The following is an 11,726-nucleotide window of genomic DNA, read 5'->3' as shown; positions in this document are numbered from 1 at the left end:
CCACATGAATGATAATGAACTTCATCAAAGGTCCTGCTACATTCAGTTAGCTAACACTGTGAGAAATTAGAGATAATGTGAAGTGTTGAGGGCCTAAGCTGGAAGTCACAATCTCGTCACTGTAGACTATGTATAGTGGCACCTCTCCAAACTTAGTGTTGACCCTTGAAAGGATGATGCATCACCATGTACCTCACCGAATTAGCTGCTGAACTCATGGATGTGTGTGGTTTTAAAAATAGCAACATGAAGCAGGCCTACACAGCATAGGCCATAAAAATAAGTTAACTTGGTTCTCCTCTCATATGGATTGCAGGTTCCTTTGTTACATGGAGTAATAAAAAATTATTACATCTACTTTCCTAAGTGCTTAGTACTAAATGCATTACAGTCATTCATGTAAACTGCCTTAGAGACTTCAATCCTTGGGCTGTAAACCCATGTGTACAAAGCTATGTAAATAAGAAATAAAAATGGAAAATATTTTATTATATTAAATAAAAATATACAATTTTATTTAAATATCCTTCATTCATTTTATCATTCATACAACACAAATATACTGAAGTGCACAGACCTATACACAGACACACAGATTTACATATTAAATACAATCTTACTTGAATTTTGTCACTGTGGTGAAAAATTAAATTAGGAAACCTCTTTATACTATGTCTGGTTTGCAGTAAAATATTGTAATTGGTGGTGGTTTCCACTGGCCTAGAACTGTCTGACCTTCATAGACTTATACTAGTAATCATTCTGTGCATATAGAAGTCCAGATTCTAAACTGGAAGCCTCTCACAGTATTACTGGCATATGTATACTAAATAAACCAATCTCTCAATTTACGAACTTCTGTTTTATACATCTTTGCTACAATGAACAATGAAAGTCTATATTTATTTTTCAATTTATGAACATTATTTTCACCAAGCAAAAAATCAACCTATGTCCAAGGGCCAAGCACGTGAAGGAATATAGAATTATGTAGCACACAGAAAATGTGAGACTGATTCACTTCCCATAATCATATAGAATTTAAGGTCTTAATGAAAACAAATATTTATTCCTTGTTTACATAAGTTCTGGTGTTTATACTGTTAACTACAGTAATTGCTGTACAATCTAAAAGTCTGACTTAACTCTCAAATAGTGATTTTCAGTGTTAAACAGGTAATAACACATAAAAGTGCAATACTGTCCTTATTTTTATGATTATAAAGTAGTCTAACACAGTGGTATTCAATCTTTTTTGTTTGCGTACCGCCAGATATAATTTCTCTTCAACTTTGTACCCCCGAAGTTATTGGTGTATAATCCAAGTTATACATAGTATATAATCTACATCTAAAATAAATTAAATAAATTACATTACTGATTATTCAGTGTTTATTATAAAATAACATATATATTTTTTAAATTTCACATATCCCCTAAGATGTCTTCGCGAACCCATGGGGGTACGCGTACCCCAGGTTGAATACCACTGGTCTAACATATATGGGATTGGGTAATTTTTCTGGAAGACGGGAAGTAGTCAGAATTATTTACATTGAAATTAATGCGAATTTCATTTTATACACAGGCTTCACTGTTTGGTTTCACATGTTAACAAATTAAGATATTTATCCCAAAATAAAATATGGCTTGTTAGACCTATCATATCTGATGACTCGGAAACATGTAACAATGGGAAACAGAAAAAGGTATGTTGGCAAGACACAATAAAAATTCCATCACTGCTGTCAATGAAATCCAAAATATTAGCTTCTTATTCCCACAACCATATCAAACAAATATTGTGTTTGAGAGACGTAGTTTTGCTATTATGGATGTTAAGAAGTAAAATGGTACAGGTGGTAGCCTGCATATAATCCAATATTTTAGTTCTCCTCTCTTTATATTTAAAACATTTTAAGGATTTACTATTTTATATACTAATCTGAATATAAAACAAAGTCTTCAATCATACATTCTGTATTTAGATATTAATACTGCAAAACATTATAGAACAACTTCCTTTAAAAACTTTTAATAGAAGAGTTTAGTAGATCAGCTGATCTTTGTGCTTTTCATCATCTATTGTTAATTCTCTAGGTTATAGAGTGTTTGATAACATTTCATAAATAGCATCACTACGGCTGAAGTCAAAACATTGTTCAAGAAATTTTGTTATGGTAGATAAAAGGCAAAATAATATAACTGAGCAATATTTCAGTTTACATCATTTGTATCAGTCGTATTTTCCAAGAAACTAACGCAAGTGAAAATTGGAAATCAGCTGTAATGAAAGTGATTCCACAAAGAAGCAAAGATTATTTGTTGAGACCTTTTTCTCATTTACGAAAATCAGGGGTTCTCAGCCCTAAAAAGACCTAGGGCTGCACTCACAATTCTTATTATTGACTTGAGGGCCACTAGGTTATAAATGATGTCAGTTTATTGAAATACAAGCAAATTTATTAAGAACACTCCTAACTTATCATAAATACATGTCTGTCTTCTGGGTTGTTGCACTGTGTAGTCTGGTAGAAGTTTACCAGTGTTTCAGAGGTCCTTGCTGCCTCCATCATCAGGGGTTAGTAAACTTCTACCAGACGACATGGCACAACACAGAAGACAGCCATCTTCAGTCACCACCACGAAAACCTCAAATCCTACTTATCACAAATATATTGACACATTACTGAGTAATTGTCTTTAATAAGTTTGTTGATTTTATGTTTTTATTAATTAATGACTTAAAATCAAATATTTAATTTAGGCAGTAATTATTCCTTCATTTTTCAGAGTGATGCAATATTACAAAAATTTATGGAGGTCACATTAAAAAATTGCTGTGCCATGGTTTGAGAACCCTTGCTGTACCTATACCTCATATCTCAAGGCAGTGATCCTGCTGCCTAGTGAAAAAGTTTACCCACTGGCGACAAGAAAAGAAAGTCATGCCCCACTGTGTGTAGATGGTAGTCGTAATGCCAAGAGTTGCCGGTGGAGGCGTTGCCGACAGAACTGATAGAACTCCACCTCACGCGTGAAGTTCTGCCTCACAATATCTTTTACTTCTTCACTTACAGGAGGCTTGAACAGGTTCCTGTTAATTCTTGTAAATCGATCCACCTCGTCTGTTGAAACATAAATAAAATATGAAATTTATGTCATTGTATATCACTCTAAAATCTTCTAAAGCTAAGTGATGTCCACACTAACTTTTGCATTGGACTGACGCAACAGACAGGATTTTGAAATATTATAAGGATTTAAAAATATGTGGAAAACTGGTTAGTTCTATTCATTTTCTGTGATGATAGTGCTGATTAATTAATGTTCTTGTAGTTTGTCCTTGTACAGAATAACAAGTTCCATGTGTCAAAAATTACTGACACTGAATTTATTCTCTTTGTATAATTTTTATTCATGTACTGCAGAAGTATGATATTCCACTTATATGTGTGGTAACCTAAAATTGTCTGTAGACTCTGTCATGACTATACAAGAAAGGAATCAAACGAATCTGAATATATATAAACACTTTTATATTGTCACGAACACATGTTCCTGTGTCTCATGAATACTTCAGTGGCCTGTCCCCCCACCTTCCTGCAACCTCTTTCTGGATATTGTGTCACATCACCCTATGGCGTGTGCAAATCATAACCAGAATCTTGCAGCAATGCGATTTAGCACCTGAACAATGTCAAGGGAACCAGAGTCATTTAGCAGAGTTCATCCTTCTGAAAAAATGAAGTGAAACTTTAAACAGCAGTGCATGAGCAGTGGCTGAGTCAGCGTACATGTGATTATCAGTTCAGAATGAGTGGTGTGCTGGTGAGCAGTTGATTGTACAGCTTGGAAAAAAGCATGCAGTTCCTAAGTGAGATGAAGACAGCAAGACTGTGGTTTGTAAACTGACTGAACAATAACCAAGGAAATAATTGACTGTAATAGTGAGTGTTCAATAAATCCAACTTTCATTCTTTAGAACCTGTGGTTTAATCACTAATAATCCATTACAGTAGTATGAATAATTATTTTAATGTCTGTAGTGCCAGTGGAAACACTCATTCCTTCACTTCCCCTAACTATGGATGAAAAGATAAGTGAAAATTGAGGTCATGTACATAAAATCTAGGTGTTCCGAGTAAATAAGAAATAAGGCTTCTGTGCAGAAAGGTACAGAGTTGTGGCAACAACAGGCAACTAAGACTGTGACACAAAACTACACACCCCAGTAAACTTGTGTGGCCCCCTTGAAAAAGAGAGGGATGTAGTTCTCGAGTACTGTAAGGGTCGAGTTCAGGTCCTCCAACACCCCAACCACAGCGTAATGGCGCTCCACAGCCTTCTTGGCCCTCTGAAGGGCCCCCAGTGTATTGAAAGGCCTGAAAACATAGAACACATCTCTTCGTTACAAATTATGTTCCTATAAACCTGCATGTATCACAACCATAAGTGAAGTTACCTATGTGCTTAAGTAAGCATGCTGTTAAGACACATTGAGGTTATGTAGGCAATGCTTCACATGTTCTTGGCCTTAAAACTCTATAGAGCTGAATGCCTGGGAGATCACGGAGCTCGGTTTCTTGGCTTCCTGAAGCTTTAACTCTCTTAGCCCAGCGACCAACGGTGCTCCTATCGACTGCACAGCTTCCATACACAGCACAATGTTCACCACAGTTTCTTTTTCCGCAAAAAATTCAATTACAGCTCGTTTTTTGTAACGAGAATCGTTCACATACGCCATTTTAACAGTTCACTACAGCTCCGCCATCTATTGGAATCATTTGAAACTCCGTACACGAACGCGGGAAACATAAAATTTCAAACATGTAAAAGTACGTATATGCGTGAGAAAATAGTACTTCGAATGACCTTGAAAAGCTTCAGGCCTCTTATTCTGAAACAGTTTGCGTGATCTTGAGTTTCAAATGATTCCAACAGATGGCGGAGTTGTAATGAACTGTTAAAATGGCGTATGTGAACGACTCTCGTTACAAACAACGAGCTGTAATTGAATTCTTTTTTGCGGAAAAAGAAACTGTGGTGAACATTATGCTGTGTATGGAAGCTGTGCAGTCGATAGGAGCACCGTTGGTCGCTGGGCTAAGAGAGTTAAAGCTTCAGGAAGCGAAGAAACCGAGCTCCGTGATCTCCCGCGCTCTGGACATCCTGCCACAGCCACCACTCCAGACATGTTGAACAGCGCGGATGCCATTATTCGTAAGGATCGGCGCATCACAACTCGACAAATGGCCCAACAGCTTTCAGTCAGCAATGAAAGTGTGATTATAATTATCCGGGCTCTCGGATATTCGAAGGTGTTCACAAGATGGGTTCCACGAAGTCTCACAGCAGACCACAGGATTCAAAGGAAAACAATTTCTTCCGAATTGTTGGAACGTTTTGATGCTGAGGGATCATTACAGGTGACGAAACCTGGATACACCACTTTGAACCTGAGACAAAAAGGCAGTCAATGGAGTGGCATCATCCTCAATCACCGAGAAAGAAGAAATTCAAGGCAACTCCCTCCACCGGAAAAGTCATGATGACTGTCTTTTGGGACAGTGGTGGTGTTATTCTTGTGGATGTGATGCCAAGAGGTGCGACCATCAATTCAGACGCGTACATCAGGACACTGAAAACCCTCAAGAAGCGTTTCCGACGAGTTCGGCCTCACAAGCATCCAGCAGAAATGTTGCTCCTGCACGACAATGCACGCCCTCACACAAGTCTGAGAACCCGGGAAGAAATCACCAAATTGGGTTGGGCGGTGCTGCCCCATCCACCCTCCGACTTCCATCTCTTTGGGCCACTTAAAGATGCTATCCGCGGAACAAGGTTTGAAGATGATGAGAGCGTGATTCAAGCAGTGAGGACATGTCTACGTGCACAGGACAAGAGCTGGTACCGGCAAGGCATGCACGCACTTGTTCCACGCTGGCGTAAAACCGTACAAGTTGATGGGTACTATGTAGAAAAATAGTATGTGTAAAGGAAACATTAATTTATATTATATTTTTATAATTTCAGCCATCTTGAATAAATATATTCTGAAGAAAAAATCTGGGGCATTATTTAATGAGCGACCCTCGTACATCCTTTCCAGTTCTTCATTAAACTCATCTTGTCATTCAACACTATAAGGCCATAATTTTCACAGCTTAAAATATGTCATTCATTAACCCTTTGAAGCTAATGTTCATCTAAATCATATTTAAGAATTCAATCTATACCTTAGAGAAAACATAACATTTTTCTACTGAAAAAAATAAGTTGGTCAAAGATATTTTAAAAAAATCATCCCTGTTTACAATGAGAACCATATTATACCTGTAAATACAAAATGCAGAGTTACCGATTGTTAAATTCAGCTGAAGAAGGTGGTACATACAATAACAACAGGGCTTTGAATAGTGAAGAAGCACATCCGCAATATTTTCTAATAGGGTGACAAAGTAACTTGAAGACAATGTGTGTCAACAGAATAAAGTTGCAGATTCACGCTTTTTGATGTTAACCAAGGATAGAACATAACTGATAACAGAAAAGTTGACTCACTAACAGGAATGTTAACATTTAACTGCGATGAGAAATCCCAGATTTGTGTCATTTGACTTACGTGCAAAAGTCACTGTGGCCACAGAAGAACAGGGACTGCCGGCGATGGTCTCCAATTCCCTCATGTGACTCTCCTTCCAAATACCTGCATTCACGATCTCCCTGTAGCACACAGGTCTCGAAGTCCTGCAACAGACAAGAAATATTTTGTAATGGATCACATGCAGTGTTATGTGCTGGTCTTTTGTCCAGTAGGTATTGGCCCTCACTCTATGCATAAAGCAGCCAGAGTTTAAAATTAACCACTGTTCTGCGTGTGGTGCCAAAGTTAAAAATGAATTACACTTTTCACACACTGCCATTAATTTCGTGGAATAGTGATGAGGCACAAGGTCGACTTTACCCTTTAGCCTAGTTAGTTTTTCTATCTCAAACTGCCTTTCCTTTTATGCATTTTAAATGTCCGGTAAAAGGCCAGCAAATGGGTCTATAGTAAACTAAATGTTGCTGTTATGAGTTTAGATAGGGAACGGAGTGTTAGAACGTACCTCAGTTACTTTAGTTGTTTATTACGAGAAATGGTATTTCAGGTCGCGTTTTATTTTAAGGGTCATTCCAGATATCACGCACCCCATAGTTGAATGTTGTGTTTATTACACATACCAGATTATGATTACATATTAAGGTTAAAACAAACGTTGAAAGTGTCTCCTATTTTGTTGTAGGAATAACTCGTTTCACCGTGTTCACAGATTCGCGAAAAGTGATATGGCATGTTGAAATATCCCTATCACACACATACAAAAAATTACCTTTGAACGTCGGGATATGTGACTTTCGTGACGTCGTGAAGTCCATATTGGAGTCGTGTTTTCACGAAATAACTCCGATATAAAGTGGAGTCCGTGTGGGATGGTCAGTATTCTTGTTTAATGAGTTGTATTTGTTACCTCTAAGACTTCACATTGCATCCATTTTGAGGCCATTAGGTTTAATGGGAGGTCTTCAATGATACGAAGAACGAATCATTCATATTTTATTATTATTCCTTCTATTCACCACTTTATAGGGTATTTACTTCTATGTACCGGAGACAAACCTTGCCCCTGGGGTACACAGTGCAGCAGCAATTATTATTATTATTAAGTGAACTGTAAATTTTAGACCGAATGAGAACATTTGCTATTACTACAGTTTTAAAAGATAATACTTCATGCACTGCGACCAAATGTGGAGAACACGAAGATTTGAAAGAGTACTCCATCTGCCTCAACGTGTTCCAACAGTGAGTTTGGCCACCGTTGTCGCAAAAGTGTGTTGCAATAATAATTCAATTTCATGCAATCCGCCTAGTTTGTAGGAAAAATGCTGTAGACAGAGACAGACATGGATGGGGCCACGCTCACGCTAGAGCGTGAAGAGGACCTAAAAACGAAACATTTGACTTCGTATGGGTAGCGCCATTGGAAAAATGCCTGTTGTGTATTCGCAATGTTGGGCAGTGGGGTTTGCAGTCCAGGGCCTGCAACTCACCTTCTTCAGCCAGTGAGGGTCTGGTAGTGGAATGTCTGGGAAGGCCTGTTTACGTTCCACGTAGTACCAGGGCGCCCGGACATAGTAATACCATGATATGACCCTCTCGACGGGATCCCGTACCAAATTCACGTAAATTGGCTCCGGCAATCCGTACCTGGTGCAAAAATGACGTTGTGTCAGACATATAATGCCTAACGATAGATTACTGAACTATTTTCACGCTGTGTTTGAGATATCTGGTGTATAACACATGAACCTGCCAATCGATTCTAAAGGATTATGATGATGGTGTATTACAATCTGGATTACTGAATTTTTGGACTTTGTCCATCGTCTGGTATTCTAAAAACACGCAAGTGATTGAGGTTGGTTCTTTCTTTCGGACCCAACAGAACAGGTGCTTCTCCTCCCCTTACACCAGGGAAAGTAGACATCCGTGTGTTCTTAGAACACCAGACGATGAACAAAGTTCAAAAAGTCAGTAATACAGATAATCTTGCTGTTTTTTATGTAACTGGCCTTTTAATATCACGTCAAATTACTATCAGGCATAGTTGCACCACCTGTCAAATTACCCTACAACCGTCTTTTAAGACTAAGCAGGATTTCAGGTAGGTCTACATTAGGTTAGAGAGAGAGCCTGTTCTGTTAGATTGTGACTTCGAATGTTACTTTAAATGTACTTGAAGAACTAAGTGTTTTCACTTGATCTGTAGCATCCAGATGCTTGCCTTACTACTCGTAATTTCAGTATTAAAATCTGCCAGAAATAAAAGTACAGGAAAGACAAATACAATCTGACTATTTTCTGATAGCCTAATGATGCTGCTAAGTTACTTAGAATATTTTTATGGTTGTGTTTATTTGTGCTTCTGTATTTAGTCTTATTACATACTAATGTGACAGAGGTGAACGATCAAGATTATTTAAAGTTCCAAGGTGCAAAGAACATACGTTGAATCTTCGTCATCTAGAATCGATTGTACGTACCTTTCAAAACTCAATGTATTTCAGAAGGTTATAAGAGATAACGAAATAATGCTATATTATAAGAAAATGAATTAAATGAACCTGTGTAGATGTCGACATAACAACAAAGGGCCTAAACAACCCGACAAATTAGTAACAAATATTTCACAGGCAAATGTTACTTAATTATGTTTCGTAGGTCTGCACCTATTGGCCGTCCACCGAAGGCCCTATGAATTGAAGTCACGTACTCACTGTGTGAAGTTGGTGAAGCACACGTGTTTCACATACACGGCAGGCGGCTTGTAGCTGATGACGTGGGTTGCGAGATTCAGCTGTCGATGTAACGGAAACAGCAGGTGATTAAATGAAGAAGGCTCACACATCAAATAACAAGAAATTCATCGACATGCAGGTTATAAAACCGCGTGGCAGAAGATACTTTAGGAGACGTAGGCACAGATGGGAGCATAATATTAAAATTAATATCGGCGAAGAAGTGTTTGAAGGTGTGAACTGGATTTGGCTCGGAACAGGAACCAATGTATGACGTTTGTGATTACGTCAGATAGGAATGAGATAGTTTGTTAGCTTGCTAATTAGATTTATTGATTGTTGAAGCAAGTGGGACATACAGTGACCATTGGGATTTACAGGGTTAGTCAGGCTGATAGACCGTCACTCAATTAGACAGTAAGTAATATACTTACTGTTTGGTACGGTACTTTGTGCGATACTTAATTTGTTGGTTATTCAGTAATGATCTACGAGTAGCTAGTGAAAGAGTTCTTTGACTAATTAGTCCTCTAATTGTTTGGCCCGTCTTTCGTTCGGTCGATTTTTCCCTCAGTCAGTCCGTCGAACAATTAATCGATCAATCAGCTTGATCGTCAGCCAGTCAGTCTGTTAATCATAATAGATAAATCAGACCGCGCGTCAGTCCGACAGTAAAATAATAGATTATTCCACTGAGTCGTCAATCAGGCAGTTAGTTTATCAGTCAGTCGGTCTGTGAATCAAAGAGTCAATGCCAGTCAGTCGGTCCATTAATCGGTCACTCGGTTTGTTAACCAGCCAGTCTGTAGGTCACCCAGCTTACTGCCAGCCACTCACTTGATCGCTGGGAGCTAGGCGGATGGTCTCGACCCTCTGTATGTGATCGCGGTGGAAGCCGAAAATGTTCCTCATGGACAGCCTCCTCAGCAGCTCCATAAATGTCTGGCTGCCGACTTTGGGCACCCGGTTGAAGAACACGACGTCGACACCTGCGTGACGTGTGTTGTTCAGCTCCTGCGCATCCAGCGACTCCAGCTGTGGCACATGGGAACACGCTAGCGCAGTTCGTAACAGTGGCGACACGTTCTCATCTAGTTTTATGGGAATCTATCATCGTCGAAAATATTCGTTTTCGTAATTTCTAAGGCAGTGGTCCCCAACGCGGCGCCCGCCAAGGCTCTTTTTGAGTGCCCGCGTTGATACGGAAAGAGGTTATACTGAATAATGAAGGCCGATCAACCATGAACATTATAAAATCAAAGCACAGATCTCTACTTACTAATGGCCATCTTGACGATTGTTTGCGAGCAGCAACATCATCCTACACTCCCAAATTTGAAAAACTGGCCGATGAAATGCAGCGCCAAACATCACACTAACTTCCCACTTGAGTAATAATAATTGTACTTATAAAAGTAAGTATTTTTGATTGCATGGTTTCTTGTATCATTAAACGTCGTGTTGGTTTGTGTATTATTTGGTGTCCATATTTATTTGTCCAGAGAAATGAAAATTTGGCTTTGTTAATTGGTTGGTGCCCGCCACGATCTCATAAACTTTCAAATGTGCCCATAGGCACAACAAATTTGGGGACCACTGCTCTAAGGGATAAACACGATTCCGCAGGAAGAAACAAAGACATAAAAAGATGTTGGTAATAAACACAACTTACACACCGCGCGTTCATTTCATGCACTTTGTGGAAAGAACATCATCATTTGCCAGTCTTACGTAGTAAATTTTGTTTTGCCTGTATTTTACCACCAGGCCCATTAACCTCGAACTGAATGCACATTTAAAGTCATTGCAAATTAAGGCTGCATGCTTGTTTTGGACCAGGTGCAATTTGTTTCTTCGAATTCCGTTAAACTGACCTCAAGAGACACTTCAAAATGGCAGACTACAGAACTGTAATCATCGTGAAGTTTCAGTTTCACATATACGCTGTCATGGTGATTCTGCAGTGTAAGTTCACCTTTATTTAAGGAACAAGGGCACGAAATGTAGACCAGAGACAAACTACTGACAGTAAAAAGAATTCAAGCAACTACAGCTCATTACTTTTTTATAAAATAACGACAAAACTAGGCAAACAGTTGTCCTGATATCAAGTCTGTACTAACTTATGACAGACTTCATTGCGTGGTCAAGCTAACTGTAAGTGAATTGCTGTCATAGATATTGTACATTTGACTCAGCACGCAGCCTATTTGAATAGCGTTCAGGAGATGGAGAGGATAATATTAAAATGATTCTTATGGAAATAAGGTGGGTTTGGACTGAGGTGAGACTAGTGGCAGGATTTTGTAAACCCGACAACGAAACTCCGCGTTCCTTGACAGGCTAGCTGAGCGACTGTTATTTTCTCAAGAAGGGCTCGT

At 38.8% G+C, this 11,726-nt stretch overlaps 1 protein-coding gene across 7 annotated transcripts in view; it reads right to left on the bottom strand.

Annotated features, from left to right (window-relative positions):
* Positions 1-468: 468 nt before the first annotated feature.
* pip (heparan sulfate 2-O-sulfotransferase pipe) overlaps positions 469-11,726 on the bottom strand; it is a 39,343-nt gene continuing 28,085 nt past the window's right edge. For all 7 annotated transcript variants that reach the window (XM_022064378.2, XM_087357125.1, XM_087357123.1 and 4 more), the window contains 6 exons: positions 10,183-10,380; positions 9,325-9,404; positions 8,098-8,254; positions 6,626-6,750; positions 4,231-4,385; positions 469-3,128 (listed from right to left, as the gene is read on the bottom strand). In XM_022064378.2, the coding sequence (XP_021920070.2) occupies positions 2,947-3,128; positions 4,231-4,385; positions 6,626-6,750; positions 8,098-8,254; positions 9,325-9,404; positions 10,183-10,380 (897 nt within the window). In that variant the 3' untranslated portion in view covers positions 469-2,946. The remainder of the gene's footprint in view (positions 3,129-4,230; positions 4,386-6,625; positions 6,751-8,097; positions 8,255-9,324; positions 9,405-10,182; positions 10,381-11,726) is intronic.

This window comes from Zootermopsis nevadensis, unplaced genomic scaffold (assembly GCF_977971745.1).
Source record: "Zootermopsis nevadensis isolate Lab colony 2312 unplaced genomic scaffold, Znev_1.0 Znev_ptg000028l, whole genome shotgun sequence".
In the NCBI taxonomy this organism is placed as follows: domain Eukaryota; kingdom Metazoa; phylum Arthropoda; class Insecta; order Blattodea; family Termopsidae; genus Zootermopsis; species Zootermopsis nevadensis.
The sequence above is the reverse complement of the archived record's forward strand: the minus strand, read 5'-3'. Positions and strand labels throughout refer to the sequence as shown.